Genomic DNA, 19,465 nt, shown 5'->3' on the forward strand with positions numbered 1-19,465 from the left:
GATGATAATTTCATTTTTTTTGACAGAACACTGAGCCCTGGAAACTCTAACTCTCCGATTGTGATCCGTGTTGCTTTCTTTAAGGATAACGAAAAAGTTCTTGAAGCGAGACGAAATTTGAAGGGCACAAATATCTTTATCGGAGAGGATTTGACAAAGTCAGTAACGGATATAGGAAAGAGGCTTTTCTCATGGCTCAAAAAGGCAAAAGAATGGTTATTTGATTATAGATTGAAAAAGAGACGTCGAGAGAGCGAGTGATCGTAGTTGACAGACATGCACAGATGTTGATGACGTGGAATCTTTTACATGTATGAGATTAGGACAGGACTTGGGACTCACCTTTGTGTGACTCCTATTAGTCAGTGAGGGAGGAGTTTTGATAAGCTTGGACTAGTGACAGGGTAGGAGGAGTCTGTCACACAACATCAGTTATAAAAGATTGAACGAAACGGACGTATCCACCTTCAGAGCTGCGTCCTTCTGTCAGCCAAGTGTTTTCTCCAGGGCCCACAATCTTCAACATGAAGCTTCTTATTCTCATCCTTGTTCTTGCTGTCTGCTCGGCTATGGTTGTGGTAAGCACCCTGTCTCATTAACTCTCTGCAGTCGAAAAAAAAAATCATTTAGGGAGTGGCTGTGGGAAAACTCAAAACTGTTGAAAACTTAAAACGCATTTTGAGTACACTGAGGTTTAGAACAGTTTGAGATTTTTATACTTTCTTCACCGAATACAAATCTTTTCTTTCTTTTGAATTTTCTAGTCGTGACAGATTTTTAAATACTTTTCATTATAAAAAATCATCTTAAGTTACAGAACTAAATTGGTAGTAACAAAATATTGCAATACTTGAGCAAATTAGGGGCAAAGCCATTCCCTCATAGTATTTCATAAAAAAGTGTTAAGGAAGGGGGAGTTAGGTTCATACGCAGGCATTAACGATATCGAAGTATGTCTATTCTTACTTTTTTATATCGAGCAATTTATAATTATGTTGCATAATAAATATATCGTATTTCTCGCATACAAAAACAAAAATTTTATCTGTATGTAAAGGGAAAAGGAAGAAAACAGACAAACCTGATGTTAAACTTGATAGCGTTGCTGCTTCCGGAGGCAGAGAGGAAAGATCAGCTGACAGCGATGGCTACGCCGCCTCCTTCGCTCCCGGGGTCAGAGAGGAAAGGTCAGCTGACAGCGATGACTACGCCGCCTCCTTCGCTCCCGGGGTCAGAGGGGAAAGGTCAGCTGACAGCGATGACTACGCCGCCTCCTTCGCTCCCGGGAGTCAGAGGGGAAAGGTCAGCTGACAGCGATGACTACGCCGCCTCCTTCGCTCCCGGGGTCAGAGGGGAAAGGTCAGCTGACAGCGATGACTACGCCGCCTCCTTCGCTCCCGGGGTCAGAGGGGAAAGGTCAGCTGACAGCGATGACTACGCCGCCTCCTTCGCTCCCGGGGTCAGAGGGGAAAGGTCAGCTGACAGCGATGACTACGCCGCCTCCTTCGCTCCCGGGGTCAGAGGGGAAAGGTCAGCTGAAAGTGTTGAAAACGAGAGTCAAGAAGATCACCGTTAAGAGATCAGAGATCAAGGTGCCAAAGGATGAAGACGACGACTGCCTTTTTTTTTAGATTATTTGCGATGATAAAAGCGATACGTTCATGCTTCTTTATTCAAAATGCCTTTCGCCTGCTTCCTTTTTTTGTATTTCGTCTCCTTTCTTCCTTTGCTCCTGCGGGAGCTTTTCTCTCTAATTCCTGGAGCTGTTTGCTAACTTCACAGTCTTTTTTCATGACATCAGCAAAGTTTGATCGTGTACACCAATTCTTGCTTAAAATGTGTTGAAAATTTGTAATCTGTAATTAGACAAGACGATATGTTATTTACTTTTTTAATTTACTTTTTTTCAGGGATCATTGAGCTCTTATGAACACCACAGAGAAAATCAGTGTTAACGTATCACGCACTTTGTCATCTCCTCATTTGTCTTTACATTTTTATTAGTGTTTAAGATTTTAGTTGACATTTTTTTATTCTGTTAGTAAATTCTCATTAAATCAATTCAAAGCATTTCAAAAGTTGTTACATTCTCTTCTACTTAAGAAGATTAATACGTTTGCCTCTGTGTGTGTGTGTGTGTGTGTGCACGTGCGCGTATGTATCTGTATTGGTGGAGAATAGCGGGAGAGCGTGTCTGAGTGTGTGTGTGTGTATGTGTGGGGGGGGGGGGTAGGTTTCCAGGGTGTGTGTTGTCAGACGAAGGTGAAGATGATGATCTTGCCAGTGCAGGCGATATACCTGTTACTGATTTTCCCGGAAAGGTAAAAGTCAGAATAGTTGGAGAAGACATTGAAGACGACAGGCTGTTCAACGATGGGGAGGGGGAGGGGATAATGGCGAACCAGAAGAAAAACAAGATCTTACAAGAAATCTTTTGTGGTATCAAAGATCCTAAAATTTCACTTACGAAAGAAACGTTTATAATGCAGACATAAAAAAACTCTGCCCCTTCCTACCAAACGTTCAAAGAACATCTGGTAGTGTCGATCCAGCTATTCCGATGCGACACGTGGACTCCGCTCACCGAGACGGAGAGGAGAATCCAGGCATTGGAGAGCTAGTGCCTGAGGAGGCTGCTCCGGATCTCGTACAAAGAACATAGAACCAATGACTTTGTACGAAACATGATTGCCAAACTCGTACGACACTAGGAACCTCTGGTTTCAACGTCTAAGATGTAAGGCGCTTTAGCTTCGGGGATTGTGGTCACGTGGTTAGATCAACTCCTTCTGACACTGCTGTGAAAATGGCTGCAGATGCAGTACTCGCCCGGTTGACAATCTCAAAAGGACCATACCATGTGTGTCTAGAGAAGAAATTTCCCGGTAGATGAATGAATACTTAGTAACAGGATCATCAAGCCCTCCATGTCTTAATGTTTTTTTGTTATTTTTTTTTTTTTGTAGTGTTAGTTCAAAAGCAGGTTGGTACATTTTCTTAACAGGTGTAAAATATAAATTAATCACTGGTGAACTTAAATTTTAGTTCCAGTCTTTCTACTTCTTTCATTTCTTTAAATATATACAGTGGACTGGAAAGAACAACCTTGTTCTCAAATCGGTCAAAGAGGAGTAACTGTGAAATGTGTCTGTCAGGGAGAGATTGTCTGATTACCTCCCATGTCTTAGAAAACAAGTGTCTCCTAGCTAATATATATTTTATAATATCAGAGTAATTTCCCTTTAGGTTATGAATAACGCGCGTAGTTACTGGCTGTACGAAAAAAGAAGCTTCAAAATTTTGACAGAAAGATTGAAGGTAACATGATGCTGCAACAAAGAATGGGGTCAGAAATTTAAATGGAAAATAAAAGCAGTAACAGTAAGCACGTTAAGTGAATCAGCTGTGCCGAATGAGGGAGGACAACCGCTACTGATTAATTCGTCTTTATTAATCATCTTTCATTCATTAGCTGATTCTCTTACATCGTTACCAGCTACACAATGACAAGTTACATTGTTTTACAAGATATGGTGTCAAAGGTGTTTATTTTAGAAAAAGATACCACGAACGTAGGCAACATACAGTTGTATTTACAAATATAGTTTTCGTGATGTAGCAATATTTAAAATTTTTTTCTTTTATAAATTAAAACACGACATCATCATCGTCGTCGTCGTCGTCATCGTCATCGTCATCGTCATCGTCGTCGTCGTCATCACAGTTTTATGCCAAACGCACAACGTTCACACAGTCAGTTCACTGCTGCACAGTTACAAGCCGAAAACCAAGGTACATCCACACAGTCTGTTTTCTTATCCGATGACTGGTTCTTCTCTGGCACTGAAAACAGTTATAATTGAATACATGGTTTGCTAAGTTAACAAATACAAGTATCATTTATCAATTAATCTATGCACGCATAATTATAAACCTTAAACAAACAAACAAACAAAAAATCTGCAAAGTCAAAAAGTCAAAAGACTGCAAGAAGGTATTCGACAATGAGTACCTCATATATGCGAATGCATGGCTGTTAATGATTTAGTCTATGAATGATTTATGTAAAGCGCTAGGAGCAAAGCTTTGGAAATACGCTTTATAAATTCTCATTATTATCATTATAGAATATGAAACACCGCAAACAGCTTCTGGAATACACAATATCAATACCAGCCCTGAGAAGATGCGCAGAGCATTCTTCAGACAAGGGGAGGCGACTAGCTCAAAGCAATAGCTGCATTAGAGTTTAACAAAGCTTTCTGCCCTCCCGTGTAACGGTAAAATCTTCCTGAAAAGAATGCAGATACATCGTTAAGTCACGATGACTCGGTTGACCAAACCACTTGGCGTCAGGACAGTCACCATTTCTGATGAGTTTCATCGGTGAGGTCGTCAAGCTGTTCTTTTTCTGCGCAATACTAAGTAACTTCTTAGACCATATAATTCAAAGTTACAGTAAATTTTGAAACCTCGTAAAATTAAAAAAAATCTCGAAGAGTCCGCACCTAGTCTCACAAATGAGGTTTTGCAGGTGTTGTCGACTGCCGCTGCAGTATTCATCATCCCAAAATCCAGTGGGCCGGAGGACACCACAGTCCTGATCGTCGTTACCAGCCCGCCAGTTGTTGGGTTCCCCGGGACCCCAGTTGACATAACGGCGGAACTTCTTGGCTGCTGGACAGCACCCACCGGCCTTCCTGAACAAAGTCGTCCAGGCCAATCCAGACACCGACAGCTGATCCAAGTAACAAAGTAACAACACACTCAGATGTCCGTGCTACACGGTGCAGGTATTGAGCAAATTGATGTTATTACAATTTAAGAAATAAAGAAAACGGTTTCGACGACGAAGATAATCTGCTGGTGCAAATCTAGCTTTTAATTGTAATTAATATCTCTTGCAACAAACCAGCAAAGGAAAAACCGTACAATATAACTTGATTAATATAGAAATGAAGTTACGCTAGAACTAAGGCTTTAAAGTTGTTGTCTATAAGAGGACACACACAGACATCCACATATCCACAGACACACAGACACCCACACACACACACATACAGACACACCCACACAGACACACACACGGACACACACGGACACACACGGACACACACAGAGACACACAAACTTGCCTTTGCGCTGTTGTACGATTTGTGTCAGGAAAGTGTTTTCCTCTGCTGACTCAATCTGCACGAGATCCGCTTTGAGGCTGAGGCAAATCGTCTACAAAAGTGTAAAATCGCAGACCAAAATTAAGCAGGATGACACGCAGACCCACCCCCTAACACACTCACACACATTATGAGGTGACAGCACACCAATGACATTCCAAACATTTAGAAGAACAATGTAGCCCATAGAACGAGATGGAAGTTCGCTGGACAAACAGACCTTTGCTGCTGTCCAAGAGGTTAAGTCGTCCACGAAGGCATAACATGATTCCTCCCAATGGACCCAGTTTTCAGGACAGAAACCTTGTGCACACACATCTGTAGAAACACAGAAACCAGCTTCTATTTGCATTAAAACATGTTTGTTGTTGATTGTAAAGTGTGCGAGCTGTTCCTATGATTCACGAGAGTAAGGAGTAGGAGGGGTGGGAAGGACAAGAGAAAGAAACCCCCTAAACAATGTATGAATTTCTGTTGAGGTCAGATTTTACTTTTTGCAATCATCCGTATAAGAGTATAGGTCCTGCGATAAAAGGAAAATTATACACTTACAGTTGCATGAGTTCTAGAAGCACTGCTAATAATTGCATTTACAAGGAGGATTTATTTCTAAGTTTTATGCTGTTTATTCTGGTACCCATTTGCAAAATATTATTTAACTATGTATAAAATAAAAATGTATATATACACATACAGAAGGTTGTTATTTGTAATATTGTGTTACTGTTCAGACAGTGCTGTAATAAAATGTTATCATCCTGTAACTGTCTCCCATTTTATTAAAACCTATAATAAACATCGCTTACCAAGGAATCCACAAGCAGACAGTATTAAAATCGCGGTTAACATTGTCAGTCCAGTGTTAGCCATCTTCTCTTTGTGGGAAGACCTTTCGCCGGCTTACAGCGGGACAATAAATAACTGAACGACAGAACTGATAACAGCTTGCTGCAGGTCAGCGGAGGTCACACACGTTGTCCCAGAATGCACGTGACTGACACACATGCCCAGAGCAAGATAAAAACAAACTCCAGCTGACGCCAATCGGTATCGAAGATACACGTGTACTTTCAAAACTATTTTAATTTTTTGACGATGGACTCAGCTGGTGGCACAGCACAGAGCAGCGGGATGGCCAACAGAACTATTTCCAAGGAAAGGTGGACAGTCAACTTGTTTTCCCCACGACAGTTTTGAAGAAAAGCGTGAAGAAAACATGTTGGCATCTCTCAGAAAAGACCTCACATAAAATATTTGGTCATTGTCCACATGTGATTCCACCAGTGAGCCAGATATTAAACCTTGAGAAACTACCTCGCAAACAATCTTTAAAGGGATTGGAGCATGAATGTTTCAACTACATCATAGAAACCTCATGTTGACAACACTGGAGGATTTTTTTGTTCAAAATATCTTTCTAGTCTTCTCAGGAACCGTTACATTTAAGATCCTCTCAGAAAATACTCTAATGGCGATGTATTAGAATCACTCATTTAATCAGTGAACATTTTTTAGTTCTGTTGTGTTTTTGTTTATTTGTTGTAAGATTGTATTATTTAGTCGTTCAAGGCCGTCTAGCAAAGACAATCTTGTCAGTGTTGTGTACTTGGAGAGGTCACGGCTGTTGTGATTGAGTGCGAGAGAAAAAGCAGGTGCAGAAGTCGGAGAGAGAGATGTTGTGGAGACAAGAGAGAGAGACAGAGGTCAGTAAGTGAGGGGATCAGATGGCGTACACACAGGCACGAGAAGGTTGCTTGAACTTTTGTTTCTGCTTCTTTATCTTGTCACCCATCGGGGTCCCTTCAGTTCCCGCAACGACAGCGTTTGTCAGTGAGAACGGACCGACGAACAGACTGAACTCTGTCTAGATAATAACCCTGAAGGACACACACAAACACAGTGATGCCAGTTCTATGGTTACCTCTACGGAGGCTGCAAGGAAGAGTGTTGTGTCTGACATTACAACAGCAGTATATATATATATACACACACATGCATGTAGGTATTCTGTAACTTGGGGTAAGGAATGTGAACTCGTGCCCCACGTGTGTGTGTGTCGGCGTGCCTGCATGTTGTGCTTGCTGTGTAATGAGAAACACATCAGTTCGGAGATGTAGAAACAGAAGAGGACAAGGAAGGTATGATGTTGTATTTCAAAGGGAAACGGCTTCCATCTGAAGACGATTTCGCGCTGTGGGAGGATCTGGAGGATAATGTGGGAGATGAGGAAGGTGACGATAAAGGGTTGATGAGGGGAAGGGGTTAGTGGGAGGATGATCGCTTTGAGGGCCTCGGGTATTGTGTACTGCTGCTGCTGCTGCTGGTGCTGGTGTCCTCTGTTTCTGCTCTTGGTGTCGAAGAAGCTTTCCAACTGCTGGTGTACTGTTGCCCTGTCCGTAGATAGCAGACTTCTGTTTAGTTTTAGGTTCTATATTTCAGTTTACCATGTTTATTGCATAAAAACCTTCAGTTTGTTCTACTCTTCAAAATCTTTTTTGCTTTTATAAATCTTGCATTGGTATGGTTTGCCACTATTTTTAAAGCTTGTGCATGAATTTCTGAAGGGTTTTAGGTTTTTACTTTATTTATTGACTTCACCTGCCGTCTATTTGGTTATAGTTCTAGTTAGGAATGAATGAACAAAACACATTTACTGTGGCTTAATTTATTTTAAAGATATTTTACATTTATGATGTGGTTATACTGGGCTGTCTTTTGGAAGGAGAGGGCGCAGTGAATTTGGTTGAAAAAGCAACAGACTGCACGTCTTTCGAGAAAGAAAAAATATATCTATATCATTTTTCTGCCTTACATTTTCTAGTGATGGTAACTTGTTTAGAATTCAACGAAGAAATATAGTCGCACACACTCACCACCTTCAGGCTTCATTCACAGGTATTTCACAACACTTGCATCTTTGGGAGAAAAAGACAAACACAAAGGCTTTTGGATGAGGAGTATCTGATTATAGGCACAGGGTTGTCATGGTTTAATTGTGCTATGATGCAGGTAACAAATGCAGTCAGTCCATGCCATTTTCAAAGTGCTCGTTAGTTCAAAGTACAAACAGACCAAAAAGTGCACAAACAAACAAAACGTAAAAACTGAAACGCTTTCCAATTGGAATGTATGTATACAAGTTTATATTCTGCAGCCAGGGATCAAAGGTCACCATGAAATAGTGCAACAAGTTTCCATGTGCACAATGGTCACACCTGCAATCTTCATGCACACAAGGTAATGACCACGGAATGTTTCGGACTCCGTAAGACATGAAACATGGAGAACACCATCGAGACAGTTTGTACTCAGTGGCATGCTTACTGATTCCTTAAAGACCCACTTGGGTGAAGATTTTTAATGACAGGGCTAAGTTCCTTAAAAGATGTGGTTCTCACAATCTAGGTATCAACAGGAAAAGATCAAATCCATGCAAGAACGTGGGTACCCTCTCACTAGTCCCATCACATGGATTCCAATTAGACATTTTTCTGTGAAGGTTGTTAACTCCTTTGTTTGAAAACAAAAGGATTTTTATTCCTGTGAGTCTTTAAACATTAGACACTTTCAGATAAATAAGGTAAAGAAAGGATGGACAGGCAGACCCACTTTCTTTTTAGAGATTTGAGACCGACGGTTGAGGTATAAAAGACACACATTCATAATCTTCAAACGAAATCCACAAAATCATCAGAAGACAAATAAAGACGACGGAGAAGTATATAATTTTTTTTTTCAGTTTTAAGGAGCTGACTGGCTGAACTTAAAAAGTTGAAGGCATCGTGAGAGAAGCTTCTACAGTCAGTCGTGGTGAGTACCCGACCTGTGCATTTGATCTTTCTGGTCAGACATGCTGGAGGTCCATCGAATGTACTCGAAATATGCTAACATTATAATCTGATTTTAGGAAAACGACTAAACTAAAGTCCGCTATAAGTATAAGTATATTAAATACATATTAAATCATATACTTCTTTTTTTTTTACAATATTCATACACTCATTTTACCTCCATCTGCAGTAGTAATATTTTCTATCATAATCTCGTGTGGCTTTGTTACAGACAGATGAGTGAAGCTTAACTTCAAAATGAAACAATGAAATTTCCCGCGAGGAAAACACGGACAATAAAATATGAAATGCTTTTGTTATTCCTCTTATGTGTAGCAAACAATTAAGTTCACATTGTTAAAAGAAAAGTCTGTAATTAAAAAATGGTCAAGTATGACACGTGGGTGACTTACTTATTGATGGAAACTGTGCTGTTTTGTGAAAATGTTTATTTATTTTCTTTTGTCTAGATGCTTGTGCTACGGCAATGTTTCTCGTCACTATGGTGTTACACAGAACTATAGCATCTAGAATGTGTTTACATTCGTCGATCGTTTAACAATAAAATTTCTGACACAATGATTGGCCAGGTAAATGCGACATAATACTCACTCATGTGCCAAATAATGCACTTATGAATTTGATACAAGTGTTACATTCTAATAAGTTCTCCGTGCTTTTTAAGCTGTTCAAATACAGTATCTATATTTTATTTTGTGCACAGATTATTTTCAATAAACCCATTTGTGGTGAGTAAATACATTAAGTTGTTTTTCAAATAATTTTTGTATAAGCTGTCATAAATAAATACATAAACAAACAAGCAAATCGAAATAAACAGTTCTTGAACCCCTTTTTGGATTTTTGATGAGTCTGGTACAATTAAAAGTATGTTGAATAATTACCATGTGTGACAAATGTTCACAGCCTGGGGACCACGTTTTGGGGAATTTCAGGTGTGGTTCAACAAATGCCAAGAGTTCAGCGCCTGGCCTTGATCACAAAATCTGCTTTTGATAGCATTCACCGAAATTTGCTTGTCCTCAGTCACAAGTCCCTCTGAAAGTGGGTTCATTCAGCTGTACCCTCCAGGGTACCCTCTTGCTCCAGCAGCTTCAATGAATAATTGTAACAGAAATCCTGAATATGGGAAACACACAGTGCCAACCCACACTAGATAAACAGTTAGGTGCTTTATGATTGGCAGAAAAGAAGAGCCGTACAAACAGTTTCAGACTGGCCAAAAAATAAATCTCCGAAACCATTGTACCCTTATTCGTTTTTTCCCTTCTCGTTGACTTTAGAAAGGGATACAATAAGTTTCAAAGTCTCTTCTCCTCTCTGTGGTAGAGCTCTATTAAAGTTTGTTGTCTGTAGACCACAGACCACACCATGTCCTGTCCTGTCTGTCTGTATGATCTTCAGCGCAGTTCTACAGACCTTGTCCCTGTGTTGATGTTCTAGTCACAGACTTGGGTTACTAAGGACACCATCGGCTTCACCCTCTGTATCATTTGTTCTAGCTATTCTTTTTAAGGATTTTTTCTCACATTTTTCTGCCTGTTGTTCTTTTGTCCCTGGTTTTGGTTTCCTTGTTCCCTGGACTCTCACGAGGAGCTAGAATCCATTGCAGGACTTTCTCGTCCAAGACTTTTGTCTGAGCTCGTCACTGTGATAAAGTTTCCATAATTTTTTTTACTCGGAATCGCATATGGTATGCAATTACTGGCCTGAAAATCTGTTATAGATGTAATACCTCTGTTAACGATTATTGTTCTTAAGCCATCAACAATCTCCGTATTGCGGGTATGCAAGAGTGTAATACTCGTAATTCGCAACAGTCAAAGTGGATTCAGTCAACTTCACAAATAAAAACTTGACGAAGAATTTAAACAGCTTTTCAGTTAATGTAAAAAAATGTGTTTAATCGTACGACTTGGTATGAAATCTGATTATTTGGTTCGTCGGAGAATAGGTTTGTACTACTACAAATGTAGGAACTTTTGGACATCATGAACAGCCTCAGTCATCTCGGGTCTAATGTCTGAAGTAACAATAGTTGAAGTCTGGGACTATTCATAAATCACGTGGTGTTGCCTGCTTTATATCCCAAGGTTCTCCGTCACCTCAGTGACACCCAATGTTTGTTCATGGATGTGAACATCGGCCTTTGTTTCACTTTTACTTTGGGAGAGTTGTCTGAAGTGCACCAGTGGACTTGATATTCACAAAGTATATCCTGACCTGAATGAATCTTGCACCAAAAGGTGTCAATACAGACACACATATCTCAATCTAGGTGCTAGCATGACAACTATATAATGACAGCCAAAGTACTGGTCCAGTCACATGTTACTGATGTTGTGATCATCTAAGTAGTGTCCTCAACTCAGGATGACTACCACTCCACCTGGTGTAGACATTCCGTGCAGAACAATGACATGTGCGCATGTCCAGGAAGTGAGAGACACCTTGCAGAATGTTTGCTGACAGTCGATGCAGTGTTCTGGTGCCAGTCGCACTGACTGAGATGCTAATTCTCAGCAATCAACTAAAATAATTAACATTAGGACTTAACCTTCTAGATTGACTACTGCTACCATCTCATTGCAGGTTTCTTTTCTTCGATATACATTATTCACGATTAATGGGAGCTACCTACCTTTGGACTGCTGCTAGATATCTATATAGTGGCAGTAGTTACTAAAGATTAATAAAAATATTTTGTCTGCTCGCCGTAAGCGACGCAACACTGTTCTTCCCGATTGTTGTCACAATATTCAATGTCTACACGGAGAGCCTCTCCTTTCCATGCTGACTGCCACTGATTTTCTGCCACCAGTTTTTATAGAATCTAGTACAATACAATCGAAAAAACGGTAAAGGCGAGAATTCTAGAAAGCTTTAAATGCTACTACATGTAAACTGTATCCCTAAGGTCAAGAGGTCACCTCATGTACCATACAAGTTCCTAAGAGAGCCGTACCCACCCACCAAAGACACACCAGTCGTGTTAGAAGTAGATTGTGGCAAATCCTCTTACAACGGAAGGAACTGTTCGTTGCATACACATTGAAAATGTAGTTTCAGAATAGTCTCTCTGAACCTATCCACGTCTGTCCGTTGATAACATTTTCACAGGAACATGCGGGCAGGAAATAACACACTTCTTTAAGAAGAAAAGGAAGAAAGAGAGAAAGACAGAGACAGAAAACGACACAGGATTCTGTCGGGAGTATGTTGTCTATTATCACGTTTGATTAATATTTATTTTATAATCTGTTCACAGTGTCAACTAGAGCTATTAGGTGAGATAAGCTAATGGCCGTTTCTGGAGCACAGAATGTCATGAGCATTGGTTCATTTTCCAACCGAACCACAAGAAACATTTATTGCTGTGTTTGTGGCAGGAAGCTACAAACAGAATTTTACTGAAGCCTTGTGAACACCAGGAGGCTGAGGACCAGAAATATTCCTTTGCAGAATATCTGTGAGCTACACCATCGGGATGCTACTCAACTGGACCTGACAGCCTACTAACGGTACAGGTGGGTGTGCAAATATTCCAGCCTTCCTGTCGACCACGGTTGTAGAAGTCCATGTGGTCTGATAATCTGGCTAGGGGATGACTCTGGACTTGAGTCCATGCACTAGTGTACCAAACATCTATGGACTCCTGGCTTTGCTGCTGTTAGCAAATGAGTACTTGAAGCTTGAGGGAGGCTGGCATGGGTTACAACCTGGACACCTCCACAGACCCCTGGATCTCTGGCTCAGTACTTGAAGAGGTCCATGGACTTCTGGTTTTCTTGCTCTTAGCAGACTAGTGCTAGTCTTCATGGACGTGTGGCTTCCTTTTCTAGCAGGTCAATACCTGAAGACACATTTTTTTGTTTATATTGACAGGCAGGTGCTAGGAGGCGTCTGGGGACTCCTGGCTTTCTCTCTGCCTCATCTCGCCTTGCTGGATGAGGATGTTAAGCAGTATCAGGGCCTGGTCCATCTTGCTGTCTAGCTTGTTCACCTGCACAAGAACAGACTTTGTTATAGCATGAAACATTTTACACGCCCACAAACTAAACAGACTACAGTGCCTAAGTACACTGTCCTACCTTGATGACTTCATGTCCACCCCATCCACCCATCTACACGGTCGTCTCTCCTTCCCACAATACTCACTTATAAAACTCGGACCTGCACGTAAATGCGCTGACACGAAAACAATAAGAACCCTGCTGGTGTTTCCAAACTCCAGCTTTTAACTGATAACACAGCTGACCGAATAAAATGTCTTTTTTTTCATCGCACTCGTTACCTGTTATCGCAAAACCGTATTCATTGTGCTTGTGACCGTCGGCAACAGTTTTATGACCCTTCAGCCGCTATCCGGTGTCTCCGATATTTCCCCCGTAAAAATAATGACGGATTGATGATCAATAAAATCGCTCCAAACAAATTGAAGAAAGTGGGTCAAAATGTCTGAGTGAAACAGATGCCGCCTAATGGCTGGCGACCTTCGGGTGGCTCGTACCTGGTTTTCCACCCGAGCTATTCGCGCGCACAGCGTCAGCCGCTCGCGGTCCTTGGCGTTGCCCTGGTACATGGGCTTGCCGATGGTTTGGTCCAGTCTGCAAACAGACGGAAAGCTGTCAGTATTTCTGAGTTTATTTAGCATCAAGGACATGACATCTCACATTCTCACAATGAAGACAAAAGAGATGTATATGGCGGTGTAGATGAAAAGAGTCATTACCTTTACAAAAAGATTAATAGAAACTATCTAGTACTAATACTATGATTATAATCTTCATTGTTCATCCCTTTTAGACATATGTTTACTTGCATATACAAGTAACATAGTAAGTACCTATGTTTGAGCATGCTGACATTTCAATACAAACAATGTGAGTCTGTCAAGCTTTTCAGGTAAAACAACATGTTTTTAAAACTAAAAGCCAAAGAACAACACTGAGGTCAATATTCACCGTCAGGTTGTATGGAAATCTTTATGGATCGGCAGCCACCCTGGTAGCAATCGATTGAGACTGAATAGGAAACACTCGGGTGGCGTGAGTAAGTTAATGAAGAAGGTGTGAAGGTGTTTATCACCCAGGATACAAGGCCTCGCCATCCCATTGTTTCACATGTTGTAAGACTCGGTATTTGCTAAAACTTGAAGGTTCTTTGGACCTTGGTGGACACACCCTTACAATCCAGACTTTATCCATTTTTTTAAAGTTTTGTTTGACTCACCTCCTCTGAAGCTCTTTGATGCGGACCATCATGTTGAGGTGGCCCTGGGAATACTGTTCGATCACATCCCGTACATCGTAAGGTTTGCGAGCTTGCTGTAGCAATCACAAACTTTTTTAAACAAAAATACAAAAATAGTCTATACAATGTATAGAATTATAGAGAGTGTAGATAAAAGTTCTTAAAAAATTATGAAACTGTCAATGAATCGTACAACAGAGTACACATTCTAAATTAGAAAGACTTCGAAGCAACAGAGGTTAATATATCAAACTCTCAAACTGACTGAAGGTGGACGACTGGATGGTAGACATTACATAAGACAGAGATATACAGGTTAAGATATGAGACAAGTGTGAAAAAAAGTCTGACCTGAAATTTTCTCCTCGCTACGAAAAATTTTATTTTCCTGATGACTCGTATCATTAGCTTGTGGGCTTCCGTAAGCCTGGAAGGTACGACCATAAAACATTAACACCTACAGGGTAACTTAAAGCAAATACATTTTCAGATTTTCTGAGGGTAAACAGGAATTTTAGAAGTATTTTGTTCACGAAAATATTTGAAATCCCTACTTCCTGGGCTACTTAGAAATAATGGTAAAGAGTACAAAGCCATTGAATTCAATCTTGATTATTTAAAATATATTGAGATGTTAACAAACAAATTTAAAAGAAGGTAAAACAACGAACAACAGAGCCGTTTAACATTTCTTCAAGAAAAGGTTGGCTGCTCTCAAATATTTTAAATGCTTTATGCTGTAAATACTCACTGCTCTGGCTTGTAGATGTTATAATCGGTGTCGTCCTCCAGAAAGGTCTCCATCATGTCTAGCGACAGGCAAAGAGATCTTCAGTGTTAGAACTGTGGCACGTGACATTTACCGAAGAGTTGAAACCGCTAAGACAAACAAAGGCTGTAACTGTGCAGTCAACCATTTTCTTCCAACGGTTTGGTTCAGAAAAGGAGAGACTACGAAAATATGTAAAGACTACAAAAATCTCCTTGTTTTATCAAGATTGCTTGACCACTGTTGAAATGGAATATATATATATATTGAAATAAATGAAACTAGTAAATTATTTTCTTTCTCTCAGTGGGATGTATGTGATGTTCACAGAAGTGACAAATGTCAAAGGCGTTCACCGCCGCAGCTTCTTCAATGGACTGATGATGAAAAATCCTGGCTAATGAGACTTGTATCAACAAGGCTAACAGACCTCTGGGCAAATAACAGACACATAATCACACCTACGCACGCCACACACATGAAAAAAAAAATGCTTACCAGGGTACTTAGAGTTCTCTACCCCTGAGAGTGAAGACATACTTTCTTGTCTTTCAAGCGGGTGGGGTGTGTTCCTCCCCATCTTGCGTTTTTTCAGTAAACTGGCTTTTCTGGCCATCCGGGACAGAGCGGACGATGAGTTGGAAGATGGCATGGTCACTTTGTGATTTTTCTCCTGGATGTGTATTTTCCATGTCGCCACTGAATTGAACGATGGGTCTGCGGCATGGCATCGCCATAGACACTGTAAGAAACATATTCAGGTTGTAGGACGGTTCACTGGAAACTCTTCCATTTTCGCAACGAAAAAGAAAAAAATGTTATTAAGAAGTGACAAGAAAATAAAACTTAGTATATGACATACTTTCTTAAGTCCCCAACTAAATGTGCAGGTTTTAAAATTGTACATGCTGTACAATGTGTAGTTTTTGAGGTGTTATTACGGAGGTAAGAATGTACCCAGCACCTGTATCAAATTAGCGGCAGTTGGGATCTGTCTGTTGAAGTGTTTCTGCCGCTGCTTCTGTTGAACTTTAAGAGCGAAGCCGGAGCCCAGGATACCCTGAAGACAGACGGAACATCACTGAACAATTCATTGTCTACAGGTACAAAGAACGACACTGTACAAATACTCTCTGTCGATGATGTCGATGATGACGAAGACGAGGACGGCGATGTTGTAAAGTTAGACTTTTTACCACACCACCTGACTGCGCACCGTTACTCACCGCAGGTAAAGCGAAGAAGGAGATGGCGAAGACAGAGAAACACGAAGCAACGATCCTTCCCATCCAAGTCTTGGGTACCGTGTCGCCATACCCGATAGTCGTCACGGTTATCTGCCAGATACGAAAATAAATTCAAATCAAGTCACTAGTATTTAACATTATTGTCCTCATATTTCTGTTGGAAGCAGTGGGAGAGACAGAGTAGGATCAGTTATAATCTAATCTATTTTCGTGTCTGTTTATGTGGAAAAAGTTGAATGTTTTATGGGATATTGTGTTTAATAAGAGAAATTAGACGGGTCTCTTTCGTTTGCTTCAACGAAGTCTCATCCTTCGATGATGTCAGATCAATCCCAGTGTCAGCTGATGACATGTATGGTTGGACATTGCTCACAGCCATCTTGATTGCATCACTAATGCAACTAACCACACACCACCGAACACTTGAGTTCAAATCCTAACGATGACCGGAACTTCCTGTCCCTTGCTGACGTCACAGCCCGCCACAGCCTCATCACCGCCGCCACAGCCTTCACTACATCTTCAAGATGGCGCATGAATATTTAACGACCTAAGTATACACCTATGGAGTCTGAAGACAAACTCTCTGAGGAGACGAGTCGATGAAATCCATATTAGTGACACCGCGTGTCCCGTGTCATGCGCACGGTCCGTGTTATTAGCAGAAGTCGATGAGCAACTACCGACAAACAGATAAAAATGTCAGCCAGGTACACGTGTCTCGCAAAGGTCACATTAGATATTCAAGCCACAAATGTCAGACAGGAGGAGGAGGGTTCCACAGTAGCACTGCCATTGACTGTATTTCCAGTCCATCACAGTCTGAAGACAAGACAGCTTCTTGTAGTTTTGTGGAACCTGTGGCAGGCAGGTCTTATCTCGCTGTATACTTAGTTATTTCAGTGACATTTGATGTACATCTTGAGATACCTACAGTAGAGAGGTAGACAAATATACTCTGTGCAGTCTTGAAAGGTGTTGGCTAAATATACTTCGGTCAGGAGGAAATGTTGATATTGCTCAGGTGTGAGTACATTCTGAAATGTGTTGACCTCCTATCAGAGATGCAAATGAGATGTCTGACAAATATTAGACAGTAAGAAAAGTATTCTAAGACCCTTGTATGATATCTCAGAAAGGTCTCAAAACCAATTATGCTTAAGGTGAGCTTTGCAAAAAGTGTTAAAGCGATTTAAGGATATTGAAAAAGCTTTCATAAGTTGTATCACACTCTAGGTGTCTCCGAGTGTTTGTGTGCGTGCATATGAATTGATAGCAAGAGTGATTATTATTATTATTATTATTATTATTATTATTATTATTATTATTATTATTATTATTATTATTATTAAAGCAACAAGTTTCCATAAAGATATCAAGTATTGTCAGAAGACTTCTCTTGTCTTGAAATATACTTTAAACTATACACACAACTGAGCATAGACAAGCATGTTTATTATTGTGAATTCTGTTGGAATTTGAGGTTAGGGCTTTGGTTTATAAATAATAGGATGAATAGCTCAACAGCAACTGATACAAGCGGGTGATTAATCTACAAGGAGACAAAAGAATGAGAATTTTACCCAGCAACCTTCTGCTTTTGTTTGTATCTGTGATACTCTCAATTCTTGCATCTCGTCCATTATCATCAATTATCATTATCATCAATCAATCCACCAACCAATAAACATTCAATCACCATCACCACGCCATTTCTTATATTTCTTCTCTGCTTTATTTTCTTGATTCTCCTTTCAAGCTCTTCTTTCTTCTTTATTTCTGATTTATTAAACTCAACTTTTTTCCTGCTGTTATAGAGAGTGCAATAATCCATCTTACATCCGTGATTATAATTACAAGAATCCGTTCGATTGAACTACAAACTTTGATCTTAGCCAGCATGCTAAATGTAGAAGACAAGTGACAAGTACAGAAACACTTAGTGACGAGCACAGAAAACAAGTACTGACCACACCCCACCAAAGGGCATCTGCATAGCTTGTGAAGTCCTCCCCGTTCTCCTTCTCAGCCAGGTAGACAAAGTAGGAGGAGAAGATAAGTCCTAGAAATCCTATGTACAATGTTGTTATCAGCTCCTGTAACAGACAGACCACGAACAGTTGTTTACCTGATGTTTACGGACTAATGGAGTAAAACTTTTACTGTAGTGATCAGGTAGAGAACATCGCCAGATATTGTTTCCCTCGATCTGAGTGAATTCACCATTTTGTTATCAAGAGGTATACTTACAATAATTACCAGACAGAAACAGAGATTAAGATAATGAAGTTAGTTTGTAACACATATGTTTATTAATATTTGGTTTAAGCTCTCCCTCTGGGTAAGGTCTTTACAATGTTGACTAATCCTTGTACAGCCGTGACGTCAGTGATGTTGCCCTTGATTATAAAGTCTGTAGGCATGAATCTCAAGAACGGGAGAAGGAACAGTCTTCACTAAAATTTGGGAAAAACTATATGTTACACTGACAATATCATTACAAAACATGATTTACCATATTACCTGGCATCCTCCTCAGGGGTTCACATGTGTGATAAGGTGTGGGTGTGCGTGTGTGTTGCATGTCTTGTTATGTTAAAATATATTGGCACCGATAGAATTAGTGAGGCTTTCTATTTTTAGTAACCGATAAGATAATTAGTGTTGCTGATTAATATCTACTTCCCAGCTTATTGCTTTTGTTCCTGAAAAATGAGGCCACCCTTCTACGTTGTGGGAATTGAGACACATGCTGCTGCTGCTTCACTTCGAGGTCCTGTCATCACATCTCACACCGAGCCCATCCCCAACAAACTGTGACACGAACAACAAGCTCGTCGCCTGGTGGCGCTGCACGCCAAGATGACGTCACGTGCCAGCGGAGGTGACTCACACACGCACCTGTCTGTGTATATACACCACGGAGCCCAGGAGGCGCCACGTGCCGCCCTGCCGATCGACATGCAGCATGCGCAGAATCTGCAGGAAGCGAACGCCTCTGCAACACAAGAGCACGAGGTGAGACGTCAGCGCCCACGTCACGGGTATGCGTTGTGCGCATGCGTGGAGGTGAGAGGGCGGCGAAGGTGACAGGTATGTGTTGCGAGTAAGGTGGGCAGGTAGGTGGCTGTGTGACGCGGGCTTTTCTATTTTGCGGGTTTGTGTGGGTTT

General features: G+C 40.7%; 3 protein-coding genes and 1 long non-coding RNA gene across 7 annotated transcripts in view; 2 read left to right on the top strand and 2 right to left on the bottom strand.

The window, feature by feature from the left end:
* The first annotated feature begins 428 nt into the window (after nucleotides 1–428).
* Nucleotides 429–2,078, top strand: LOC112567177. 2 transcript variants are annotated; one of them, XM_025243758.1, is made up of 3 exons: nucleotides 429–578; nucleotides 1,058–1,592; nucleotides 1,911–2,078. In XM_025243758.1, exons 1-2 carry the CDS (start codon nucleotides 525–527, stop codon nucleotides 1,574–1,576), a joined length of 573 nt encoding a protein of 190 aa, XP_025099543.1. In that variant the 5' UTR covers nucleotides 429–524; the 3' UTR covers nucleotides 1,577–1,592; nucleotides 1,911–2,078. The 2 variants fall into 2 exon arrangements, with proteins under 2 accessions (XP_025099543.1, XP_025099542.1); XM_025243757.1 differs by having other exon boundaries at nucleotides 1,058–2,078.
* A 1,441-nt stretch (nucleotides 2,079–3,519) lies between these two features.
* Nucleotides 3,520–6,125, bottom strand: LOC112567278 (C-type lectin domain family 2 member D-like). Its single transcript, XM_025243908.1, has 5 exons — nucleotides 5,981–6,125; nucleotides 5,395–5,492; nucleotides 5,136–5,226; nucleotides 4,509–4,738; nucleotides 3,520–3,843 (listed from the first exon to the last, which is right to left on the bottom strand). The coding sequence occupies exons 1-4, from the start codon at nucleotides 6,042–6,044 to the stop codon at nucleotides 4,611–4,613; spliced, it is 381 nt and encodes a 126-aa protein (XP_025099693.1). The 5' UTR covers nucleotides 6,045–6,125; the 3' UTR covers nucleotides 3,520–3,843; nucleotides 4,509–4,610.
* Nucleotides 6,126–7,426: 1,301 nt separating this feature from the next.
* LOC112566596 lies at nucleotides 7,427–9,857 on the top strand. The gene is made up of 2 exons (XR_003099657.1): nucleotides 7,427–8,984; nucleotides 9,237–9,857. It is a non-coding gene; the product is annotated as an uncharacterized LOC112566596 (long non-coding RNA).
* Nucleotides 8,119–19,465, bottom strand: part of LOC112566595 (potassium voltage-gated channel subfamily KQT member 1-like) — a 62,438-nt gene continuing 51,091 nt past the window's right edge. For 2 of the 3 annotated variants that reach the window (XM_025242844.1, XM_025242845.1), the window contains exons 6-15: nucleotides 19,196–19,292; nucleotides 18,265–18,390; nucleotides 16,274–16,384; nucleotides 16,012–16,107; nucleotides 15,546–15,789; nucleotides 15,030–15,087; nucleotides 14,630–14,705; nucleotides 14,258–14,352; nucleotides 13,536–13,632; nucleotides 8,119–13,028 (exon numbers count right to left, since the gene is read on the bottom strand). In XM_025242844.1, the coding sequence (XP_025098629.1) occupies nucleotides 12,918–13,028; nucleotides 13,536–13,632; nucleotides 14,258–14,352; nucleotides 14,630–14,705; nucleotides 15,030–15,087; nucleotides 15,546–15,789; nucleotides 16,012–16,107; nucleotides 16,274–16,384; nucleotides 18,265–18,390; nucleotides 19,196–19,292 (1,111 nt within the window). In that variant the 3' untranslated portion in view covers nucleotides 8,119–12,917. Of the gene's footprint in view, nucleotides 13,029–13,535; nucleotides 13,633–14,257; nucleotides 14,353–14,629; nucleotides 14,706–15,029; nucleotides 15,088–15,545; nucleotides 15,790–16,011; nucleotides 16,108–16,273; nucleotides 16,385–18,264; nucleotides 18,391–19,195; nucleotides 19,293–19,465 lie in introns of those variants that run through there. The other variant, XR_003099656.1, reaches the window with a different exon arrangement.

This window comes from Pomacea canaliculata, linkage group LG6 (assembly GCF_003073045.1).
Source record: "Pomacea canaliculata isolate SZHN2017 linkage group LG6, ASM307304v1, whole genome shotgun sequence".
Taxonomy (NCBI): Eukaryota; Metazoa; Mollusca; class Gastropoda; order Architaenioglossa; family Ampullariidae; genus Pomacea; species Pomacea canaliculata.

Bases quoted from the DNA above. Each gene is read 5' to 3' on its own strand.
- LOC112567177 (XM_025243757.1), top strand. From the start codon at position 525: ATGAAGCTTCTTATTCTCATCCTTGTTCTTGCTGTCTGCTCGGCTATG. The intron at 579-1,057 runs GTAAGCACCCTG...CTGTATGTAAAG, and splicing joins TCTGCTCGGCTATGGTTGTG to GGAAAAGGAAGAAAACAGAC.
- LOC112567278 (XM_025243908.1), bottom strand. From the start codon at position 6,044: ATGGCTAACACTGGACTGACAATGTTAACCGCGATTTTAATACTGTCT. The intron at 5,227-5,394 runs GTCTGTTTGTCC...ACACTTTTGTAG, and splicing joins CCTCTTGGACAGCAGCAAAG to ACGATTTGCCTCAGCCTCAA. The intron at 4,739-5,135 runs GCAAGTTTGTGT...TACTTGGATCAG, and splicing joins AATCGTACAACAGCGCAAAG to CTGTCGGTGTCTGGATTGGC.